At 44.2% G+C, this 10945-nt stretch overlaps 1 protein-coding gene across 11 annotated transcripts in view; it reads right to left on the bottom strand.

Moving 5' to 3' along the window:
• Positions 1-10945, bottom strand: part of NEO1 (neogenin 1) — a 175134-nt gene that overhangs the window by 3814 nt on the left and 160375 nt on the right. For 8 of the 11 annotated variants that reach the window (XM_054078008.1, XM_054078009.1, XM_054078011.1 and 5 more), the window contains 6 exons: positions 10596-10743; positions 8597-8835; positions 7789-7881; positions 3032-3190; positions 1450-1704; positions 1016-1152 (listed from right to left, as the gene is read on the bottom strand). In XM_054078008.1, coding sequence (XP_053933983.1) covers positions 1016-1152; positions 1450-1704; positions 3032-3190; positions 7789-7881; positions 8597-8835; positions 10596-10743 — 1031 coding nt within the window. Of the gene's footprint in view, positions 1-1011; positions 1153-1449; positions 1705-3031; positions 3191-7788; positions 7882-8596; positions 8836-10595; positions 10744-10945 lie in introns of all 11 variants that reach the window. The other 3 variants (XM_054078018.1, XM_054078019.1, XM_054078014.1) reach the window with 2 other exon arrangements.

Raw genomic sequence — 10945 nt, 5'->3', positions numbered from 1 at the left:
ACACTTAGTAATGGATATATTTAAATATTATGAATTTGTTGATGAAAAAACTAATGAGCGTATTTTCAGTACCAACCAGATGTACCAAATTCAGACACGTGAATATCTAAAACCATATTTAGGCTGATGGCGTTAAACATTTTGGCTTCAATGCTGAATTTTCCATTTGCAAAGACCCTTTGGGGGTTCTGCAGCAGCACAGGGAGCTGCAGCCGCGCAACTTTAACGGGGCCCAGGCACAGTGTGCTTGCAAAATGGACAGAAATAAATGACATTTCAAAGTGGTCATGAACGCATCATCTTAAGCTGTGCAAAAGAGTGAACAGCATTGTTAGAGGTCTTCAGCTCTGTGAACAAAGATGCTCTTTACATCAAGATAAGCAAGCAAAACACAGATGTGCAGGGCATTGCCACAGCTCTGGTATGGATGCCTGTGTAAAAAAGCCCAAGCCCTAAAGAATGCTCAGTCAGGGACTACATCCAATGAATTAAAAAAAGGACTGGTGCTACTGATGGGATCTGTCTCTCCTGTCCTCCTCTTGTAATTGCAATAGGCCAGCAAAAACCAGCAGCGCTTGGCATGAGCCAGGAGGGGCAATCTTGGAGAGCACTGCTCTGTCACCGCCCCGTTGAGCCAAACCAGTGTCCAAGGTTCTTCAGTTTTAGACTGAAGGGCCCTTGTGGACTGGAAGAGATGGAAGCACTGCATCCCTTTAGTGTTGTGGAATTGGGAATGAAGGTAGGCTCTTGAGCAATCTTCAGATTAAGAAAGCACCACTAGTACTTGCAATTAAAGTGCTTATTCTCTGAATTTCCTGCCTCGTGATTGCAATAGATCTTTTATATAGGTTAACAGGCAGTGGCACTTGGTGAAAGTCAGAGGCTTCACTATCCTCTGCCTTTAAAAGTCTCAGTGCAGACATTACTCAAGTTTACAAGTGTCACATAAAGAGAGATTGGCCACCATTTGTTAAGCATTGCCAAAGAAGGCCCCTGGCAGTATAAGAGTACCTACGCTTTCCGAGTCCTCAAGCATCCTGGTGGTTTCCTGCACATCAGGGGCACTGGGAACCACCACTGGCATAGGAGGTCGAGTTCTTCCTAAAGTCCCAATCGACGCTGTCTTCACCGAGTGAACTGGATGGTTCGGAGCTTAAAATAAATTGTGATACAGTTACACCTCAGTTAATTAGTTCTTTGGCCTATTCAGAAAACTCTTGAAAGTAGGAGAATAAAAAGGATTCAATTGGAGGGAAAAAAATGCTTCAAATTACGCAATGCTGAATTTGAATTTGTCTGCTTTATCTAAGTATGTGACATAAGAGGGCCTTGAAAGTTATAGCAACAAAATTCAGTCCAGTCTCTGACACATTTCCTTTGATGCCCAGATCTGCCTCCCCCTCAAGGGGCTTCTCTCCTCCTCTCTCTTTCTGCCTGGCCCGTTCTCACCTTGCTGGGTCAGTAACGGTGTGCTGGGCAGTGCAGGGTCATAGCTGGCGCCCGCAGGTGGAACTGCCGGCACCGCAAAACTCTTCAGTGGGTGGGAAGGCCGGACATGTGCCGTAGGGAGGTTCTGGGCTGAATCCTCCTCTTGTGCATTAGCCAAGTAAGATCCTGTGGCGCTTTCAGGATCCTGGTGGTCAGCACACGCCTGAGCCGAGGATGCCGGCATGGTATCTGTGCTGGGTGTGTTCCGAACAGATTCTGCAACAGCCAAAACAAACAGAAAAGGGGCTTATTTCTTTACTTATTTCATGTTTTCTGTGGTCAGAAGGAAATAAATCAGTAGCGTTTGCGAGCGCCTTTTCCACGATCGCTGTTATAAGCTGAGAAGTGGACTCAGATGAATTATCTGTGTAGCAAATAACAGCGACCCTGGGTAACTGTTGTGTTTTAAAGTGAATGGCAATAGCTGTCTGATAACAAAAGGCGCTTGAGAACTGGCTGACTGCACAGGAATAATTCCAAATCAACAGGTTTGCACAAACAACTACAAGCGTAAGACCTCAGATAAACAGCGTGGAACATAAATCTCCATTTTCATCTTATCCTTCAATATTTCATAGTATTGGCAGTCTTAAACAGGCCCGCGTTAAAGCCTGAATCACTGTTGTGCACACAGAAGAGCCAATATTTTTTCCAAGATAGACCTGAAATCTCTTTGCTTGGTGAAAGCTACAATGAAATCATGGGCTTCACTTGTTTGTCTGCAGCAGGCTCCGCCCTAAGAGAAGAGGGAGGTGGGACACTGAATTTAGGGCATCCTGATCCTCCTTGGACCGCATGCAGGGAAAGAATTAAAATCAGAGGAAGGGAAACCTCTTCCTCTAACACATCATCTGGCTGTGTGTTTGCAGCCTTGTGAACTGCTGTTCTAAGGAAACAGGAAATAATACTGTTGACTGTGGCATCCTAATTAAAATGTAGAACTTAAAACTAGAGAAGCTCAGCATTCACTTCATCTCAAGACGTTACCTACGTGCAATTTAGCAATACTGCTGCCTTAGAATTTCTCAGAGCACTGGAGACATTACAAAAACATTAAATGATTGTGCTTCGAGCCTGAAAATGCCACATAAAACCACCGTGAATTTCTGTCTGCTTCAGGAATATTAACTAATGTCAGGTCTCAGTAGCAAGTCTGGATTTTTGCCCTCTCTTGGTTTTAAATGCAACTAATTAGCAAAAAAGTTAATATATTACGTAGCTTGAATTAGATCTAATCTGATGTTTCAGGCTCCAGGGCTGAAGGCATGAGAATAAGGAATCTTCCTATTTGAAGCTGTATATAGAACATTACAGGCTCCTTTTCCAGGGACATCATCGTGCATCATTGGGATCAATATCTGATCTACACAAGACACCATTTATAGGAATCTCTGCCTATCAAAGCTATTGTCTGTTCTTAAATCCATCCCTCTGCCACTCATGGAATACCACAACGGAGAAGGACCAAGTTTCAGGCTTTGATTTCCACGCTTCACCCACTGTTCCATTACAAGCAAAATCTACCTGCTCATTTATGTCTCACCTGTGGAATTGGCCCTGTCTGAATGGGACATGGATGTGCCAATCGGCCACGGGCTGACCTGGTGATGGAGATAGCTGCGAGTTGGAGAAGCGAGGCTGCCGGAGTGGAAATGATGGTGAGGGTTATCGAGTGAATGGATGGGATGAGCACTAATCACAGCTGTGAATGAATACAAGACAGAAAAACACTTAACATATGGACAAGCATGCATGTGTACTGAAAGACATCGCATCCCTCCCTTCGCCCACAGAGCCTCTGAACAGGGAGCTGGCAGCCCCGCAGATTCACAGGGACGCCATGATGACACGTTTAACAGCAATTTCCCAATGCTGCTCCAGCATTTCAGCTCCCTCTGTGCCAAGACAAACCCCCAGAGGAGGCAGAGCTCTGCGTTTCCATGCAGAAAGCACACCTCTCTCAGCTCTCTTCCAAGTGCTTTCTGTTACACTTGAGAAAAACAAAGTTCAGCTCCCTTTAGAACTTCCATGTGTTTCATGCTTTGCTATAAATGTCAGAGCTAAGACAGGAGACACGAGCACAAATTCCAAAATAATTTCTGGCTGTCACTGAATTTCTGAACACTGTAACCAAACGTGACATCTTCCGTTAATTAAACAATGCAAGACAAATGATCCAGGCAGAGCAAGACACCAAGGGCTCCATTCATCCCCTCTGTGCCAACTTAGTAAAGCTCTACTCCAGCACAAAAAAAAATCAAACCTAAAAAAAGCCTCTTTTTCCTTTTTTTTCCCTCTTTTTTCATCTTGCTTTTTCCTGTTTGAGACATATGAATTTTATCATGTAAATCTTCCTTTGCTCTTCACATTTTGTGGATCCAGCAAAACAAACTCTCACTGCTCCCCAGCTGGGAGGAAAAGCCCATGCAGAACTTGGTTCTTCTGACAGGCTAAAATACTGATTTGCTTAAAATGCTCCAAAAGCAAGAGTCTCCACACAAAAAAACAGGAGGGAAACGTTGCCACTAGCACTCGAAAGAAAACATAGGTGATGGCTGGTTATTTTCTTTTGACCCCTTTCTGGAAACTCCAGAGTAATGAAAAAATATCCCACAATGTAATTCTGCAATGAAAAAATAACCAAATTCTAATGCTGGGTAATTGGCAGGTTCTAGATTTCAGTCCTGTGAGATAACTGTCACAAGGATGTGAAAAGGCAGATATTCTCACTAAGACCTTCAAGCAAAATTAAAACACCCCTTTTCGTTTTGTAGGGAACTGGAGGGATAACCTACAAAAGCCTGGCAACCAGAAATATGGGCTGAGGCAACAGTCAGACACCAGGAGTTCCCTTACAAGTCAGCAAGGTAGGAGGCATAAAGATTTTAGGGCTTAAGATTTTACCGGCATATACATTTTAATTACTTCTATAGGCAGAAACCACTGGTCTATACCTGTGCTCCATCAAGCATGCCCACCATTTTCAAATGATGGATCTGAATCCATTTTTCAAATATAAAATGTTTTTGCAGCCACAATGAAAAATCTTGCAGACCCACTGCACCTTTCCAGACTCTTCTGAAAATCTTGGGGCTGGGGAGAAGAACACAAGATCATAGTAGCTCTGGAAGATTACCCAGAGCAGAATCCAGTGAGCAAATGGGGGAAACCGAACCCAGACAAAAGCCTCGTCCCCTGAATGCTCCTCTTGCCCCGAGCTGTCCAATCACAACTGCTGGACACTTTGCTAATAATTTGCTGGGTCATCAGCCCTACAGCTCAATACAGCTCAAAAATCAGGCACTGTATCACCAACTCTTAACAGAGATCACAATGTACTGTTTAATTGCAAGGAAGAGAAAAATTCAGATGAAGAGTTGGATAAGGAGAAATGTGGTCTCTTAGTCATTTGCTTCCAAATATTCCAGAATTCTGCTTGTCCAGTTGTCAAAGAAGGAACTAATTAGGCATACAACACTGCTGTTGCATTACTGTAAATTATAGTACAGGTGAACCTACTAAATTAGGAAAATTTGCTATTTACAAGGTAAGTAATTAGATCTGAATTCCACAATGTGGAGGAAAAGCACAATAGGAAGGTATCTGCAGGGACACACTAAATGGTCCTGCCTTCTGTGTGGCCTGCTGAGAAAGGGCCTTGTGTACCACTGTCAGTTTTCTGAGCAGTTCCTGCAAAAAGGTATCTAAAGACATTACATTAATGTTTCCGCTTACTATAAAACAGAAGTGAACAGTTGGAAGCCCTCAGAGCTTTTGCAAACAGGATAAAAAGTCAAACAAAGTCACAAACCCGATTTCAAGCCCTAAGGCACCAAAAGACCTTACATATTCTTCCTGACATTTGGTGCATAAGGCTAACCTGCCACACCGAGCCAGCTGTGTCTGTCTGGTTCGTTCTTTCTGGGCAAGACAATATCTAATAAAGAGTGGGAAAACAGATAGGTTTTTCAAGCGAACACAGCAGGACTGGTATCAAGAAGGGATGTCAAAGCTGGGTTTAGTGCTGCAAGGGAAAAATCATATCCACAGCTGTATCTGCCAGCATAATCACATCAGCTGGAATACCACCAAGAGGCAGAATACTCCCTCTGTAAAATAAGCACCACCGCTGTTGTCTGTCACTGGTGTCAGCAGGAAATCTTTTCACCCTGTCCGGGACTGATCACAAAAGTTCAAAAATCATTCCATAGAACACAAGAGCTTTTGGTAGCCACCACCCCGCTACTACATGAATATAGTGCTCACACCAAATAAGCACTGTGTAATTTTGCCTTATGGTTCTGTCACTGCATGTCAACTTTTATACTTCTTACTTGTGGCCTCAAGTGAGGGTTTCATTCAGTTTTTTCTGAGGTTTATCCAGTCCTTTCCATCTCAGAGCTATCATTTGCAAATTGGATGTATTGTTTAATTCTTAAAATATTTCACAATAATAATTAAAATCTATTTCTACTGCCTCAACAAAATTCCAATTCAGCACTTTTGCTTAAATCGTCAGTAACTGATAAGGAAATAGCCAGCCACCCGCCTCATTTAAGAGTCTGCTCAGCCTCCATCACTGGTCTATCCACGTTCTAACAGATTGGTAAAACAGACACATATCTCAGGCTTTTGTCTTTCCAGAAGATGCAGTGCTGCTCCTTTGGAGCCATCTCTTCTGCTCCGTAGCTTAGAGGACCAGCTCACCAGTGGGGATGTCCTGCACTGAAACACGGGGTGATCTATAGTTCCAGCTCTCCAATTCTCTCCCGCTGGATGAGCAGCTGAATTGTTTCTGAAGCTGCTCCTGAGCCACTACTGCGTTTTAGCATAAATCCATACTGATTGTGGTTTGCTGTAGAGGGCAGATTACAGCCTACAGCTGGTGGAGAACCACTTCACAAATAGCTGTCCCTGCAGTGGGGACACCAGTTAGGTTTCATGTTTCGGTATAGGAGTAAGATCACTGCAGGTAAGGGTAAATGATGTCACTTAGCAAAGAGGAAACCTGACTCCTGTGAAATTAAATCCTGCTTCTCTAACCTCAGAGTTTCAAGACAGATTCAGTAGATATGTCACTAAAGGGAATTTGTGAATATAATACAGCTAAATTTTCAAAAACGGCTCTGACAAGGCTCCACTCCGAAGTTTAAATACTAAGCTGCTGTTGGAGGGAAAGCTCTCCATGGACTGAAAGCTGGTTACAGCTGGGAAGGGCTTGATGCTCAATTTTCAAGACAGAGGAGATTCAACAGAATATTCCCCCAGGTATCAGTGATAGGAATGGTTTTAATCAATTACCTTTCTCAGTGACTGAGACATGGAAGCAATCAGAGAAACCTTCAGGTTTGTCAGTAATTCTAAGGCCTTTGGAGTAGTCAAATGCTATTTTGATGGCAAGAAACTCCAAAAGGCCCTCAGAAAACCAAGTGAGTAGGCAAAAAGATGGCAGACGGACTTTAGCATTGCTTCAGCATACAGTAATACATGGAGGGAAACCCAATCCAAACAGCACTTACATGCTGCTGTGCTCAGGGCTGGCAGTTACAACTCAGCAAAGGGTTCTGGGGATACAGCTGGCAACCTCTGGCATCACCACTGCAATACGCAATGACAGCCAAGGAGCCAGCAGAACACAGTGGCTCCTTCAGCAAGGAAGGCCTTAAGACTAAGGCAGAGGACACTGTTTCCTGTCCTGAGACCTCGGTGGTACTGCCTGCAGCTCTGGCCTCTCTGCATCTCACGAAGCACATACTAGAGTTAGAGGAGGTTCTGGGAACAGCTACTGATAAAGGGGATGGAGGAGCTGCCTCATGACAGAAGGCTAAAAAGGTGCTTACTGTTTGGTCTGGAGAGGAGGAAATTAACAGTGGACACCCCGACAGAGCTTCACCAGCCCTCTCCAGTTCCTGTGCAACAGCGAGATGTTGGCAGACTACAAAGGGAATGGACTGTAAAAAGCAGTGCGGCTCCTCCGCTGTCCCTAAGCAGCACCTGCAGCTGCCACTGCTGGGACTGGGGCAGACAGGCTGTCGGACACACTGCTAACTCCTCTCCACTTCCACAGCACGTCTCCTGCTCGCTCAAAACCAGCTAATCAGTTTCGCTTTTTAACTTATCTAACTCTGCCATCACGATGAAGGATTCAGGATGCCTTCTCTGAGTTGTTTCACCGCAGATATGACAGAACTACTCAGGAGAGGTAAGAGTGTGAGCGTGTGTGCCTGCGCACAAAGTATCGACACGGCTTGTCTGGGTGTGCCCAGCTTCAACCAGCTGGTCGGTGGGCTGGTGACTTACGCTGGGGTGGCTGAGAATCGAAAGGCATCATCATCTTGGGCCTCATCCCCCTTCTTCCTGCCAGTGTGGACATGCTATCCTCCGACTCATGCCCTGAGGGAAAAATACTGAAGGTTATTTACCACTGCAGTAAGCCTTCTGTTATACCATACCAGATGATTTCAATCCTCCTCTCTTTATTTCTGGGCTCTCCTCTTAGTAAGCAGTTCTGTGACTCATAATTGATAAATCAGCTCTTTCATCCTTCACTAGAAGGTAGAAAAGAGGACAGTTAGAGTAAAGATTATATTGGGCACTGGAGAAACTCTCCAAGCCATAAAGCAAATGGAAACCTCTGGCAGTACAGCTCTGGGCAACGAGTACAGCACAAGGAGTCACCCACGGGGGTAAGACGCTGCATGAACAAATTAACCACTCACCAAGGGAAAACTCACCCACACCTCCAGCTGAGCAGTAGCTGGTTAAAGCACCGAAACCTGACAGTGTGTTTGACCACTGAAAAAATGTCATGCACATCTCGCAGCAGTTTAATATGAAACTTGTTAAGATGATCTTCTGATTACTAATCAGTATTTACCAAGGGAAATCCATTATTTAACTCTTGGGCACTCATTAGTCTCACTAAAATATGGGCTCTGTCACTTTCAGAGTCTTACAGACTAGGCACAAACCCAATTCACTACTTGGACAATAAAACCAAAAAAAGATAAGAGTAACTGAATAATATGTCAATAAAGTGGTTTCACCAGATACAGTAAAATGCATTTAATCTTAAACATCATGGCCAAAGTTCTCGTTGATAGCTCACCTCTATAGGAATTCCGCCTTTGATGGATATTGCTGTCCATGGAATTATCAACTGGGGTGATGTCTTGGGAGTTGCGAGGGATTGGGGTATCTGTCATGATTGGATTGGGATCTGGAGATTTATCAATAGGTTTTAGCTCCAGCCTTTCGTGATGGATCCAGAGGTCCGGAGGCTTGACATCTTTGGAGTTGCCTTTGTACTTATGGGACCCGTTCACTGATTTGCAGGCAGCTCGTTTCCTTGGGAAGGAAAACAAATGAATTGTTCTTAGATGTTGGCTCCCTTTCACTTATTGAAAAAGGCAAATTTTCACTAGATTCCCTTCGGAACTTGTACCCAGCTGAGCCAGAGCCACTCACTGCACAGGATGCTTTGAATTTTACATATAAGCACAAAGCCTACTCTGCAACTCTGATGCCATGAAATTTGTCTCAAATGCTGCAGAACTGTGCTCTACAGACCAAGCTTTCATTAACAAAAGTGAAGTTTCCAGAACTGATGATTATTAAGAGAATATTCTAAACATGAAGCATGTGTATATCAGGCTGTGCCCGAACTCCACTGCTGACAAACAACCTCAAACAACAGCTGTAGAAGGAGCGTGGAAATCGCCAGATATCCCCGTAGGACGGTTAACTGCAATGAGAAGAACATTTCCGGTCCCACTCCTTGCGTCAGGCAAACCTAACCAGCGCGCTTTTCCAGCGGAGCAGCAGCAAACCTGGGAGAGCGCTTGTGAGGCAGACAGCGGACATGACGGAACTTGGGAAAAGTAAAACATGAAGTTCCAGACCCACTCCTTGCTTTGGCCCCTGACAGTGATGGAGGAAGACGTCCCTTCTGGGCAGCACGCTGGCTAGAAATGGCTCAGATATAGCTAAGTGCAATTTTGAAGCTAACAGTGACTGGAGCCTCTCGTGCAGGTGACGCAGCTGGATGGGCTGCTGGGACACTGCCCTGGCCAGTGGGGCTGGACAATTAAAATACATCGTGTGGTTATTTACTGGCTGTGGGCTGCTGTGCATAGGAGAGGCAGCATTCAGAAACTAGGAAAACAAACACAAGATTTCACAGGGCTATTGCTTCTCTTTGAAAATAAAATACATCTCTTTTAGCACCGGCCTGTGAATTCTGCTCTCTCCCAGTTGCTACACCATCACACATATATCCTTGCTCTCCTCAGCTGAAGAACTTGTGTTTTGGCAGGACAGCTCAGCTTCACCAAAGCAAGTGGAGGTTATATTCTAAGCCTGGCTTATAATCACTGTCTCAAAACGCTATTTTGACGGAGTCTTTTTAAACTTATAAAAAGCTTCCAGCTCTGTTCAGTTCTTTTAAAGAACATGCAGAAACAACCTTTAGGAGCCTATAAATGGAAGCACTGCTGCTGTAGTCTTATTTCAGATGCTCTGTATGAGGGAAGGGTTCAGACGCACACCTACCCTTAGGATTTTGTAACGCTTTTCTAAGGAGCCCAGCACCAGATCCAGACTCCATTCCACTAATCTATCTATAAATTGGATATTCACATGTACAGTTTGTAAACCTACTCCCCACAGTGGAGTGCCTGCTAAGAACAGAAGTGAGAACCTGGGCTGAGGTGTTGAGCTCTCACAGCCCTAAACAGATGTATTTGCTCCAGTTTGGAAACAGTATTGTAAACACTTAATTCCTCCGCAGAAAGAGGCAAGTGCAGGTACACATGAAAGTATTGCCCCAGGTTGCTTCTAAACTCTTGATGGTTTGTAAACTCTGAAACACACAATCACACGTGATAACTTAGCTGTATTCACAGAATCATAGAATCGTTTGGTTGGAAAAGACCTTTGAGATTGAATCCAACCGTGTTGATGCGTGTTATTTTCTGAACACAGTTATTCTAACCTCATGACTGATCTGTCGTCAGAATTTCTACTCAAAAGCATCCTAAAAACAAGATTAAATTATAGAGTTGAGAGAGAAAGGTAGGACAGGGCGAAGTGCCGCTTGGACGTCTTACTTTTTTTGGTGAGAAGTCGTACGGCGAGTGCAGAAGACAGCGACTATCACCACTATGACAATGGTGATCACTCCAACGGAGACGATGATTACAAGGAGCATGTTGCTGTCCAAGGGAGAAGTAGGGCTTCCATGGGGACTGTTACTGCCTGAAAGAGGTTGAGTCAGAAGAAAGGGGTTATTTATATCGAGTTTCCTTGGAAAAGATTGCTGTCAAAAGCAAGGAGTGCCCAGCAGAGACCGCAAGAATCAAAGCATCAGAGTGAGAAAGCTGGTTTGTCTTGTGAGGGAAGCGATGCTTCCTTTTTTGTCATTTGTCACTGTGTTTCTGTACAACTGTTAAATCTATAA

The sequence above is a fragment of the Cuculus canorus genome, chromosome 12 (assembly GCF_017976375.1).
Source record: "Cuculus canorus isolate bCucCan1 chromosome 12, bCucCan1.pri, whole genome shotgun sequence".
NCBI classification, from domain to species: domain Eukaryota; kingdom Metazoa; phylum Chordata; class Aves; order Cuculiformes; family Cuculidae; genus Cuculus; species Cuculus canorus.
The sequence above is the reverse complement of the archived record's forward strand: the minus strand, read 5'-3'. Positions and strand labels throughout refer to the sequence as shown.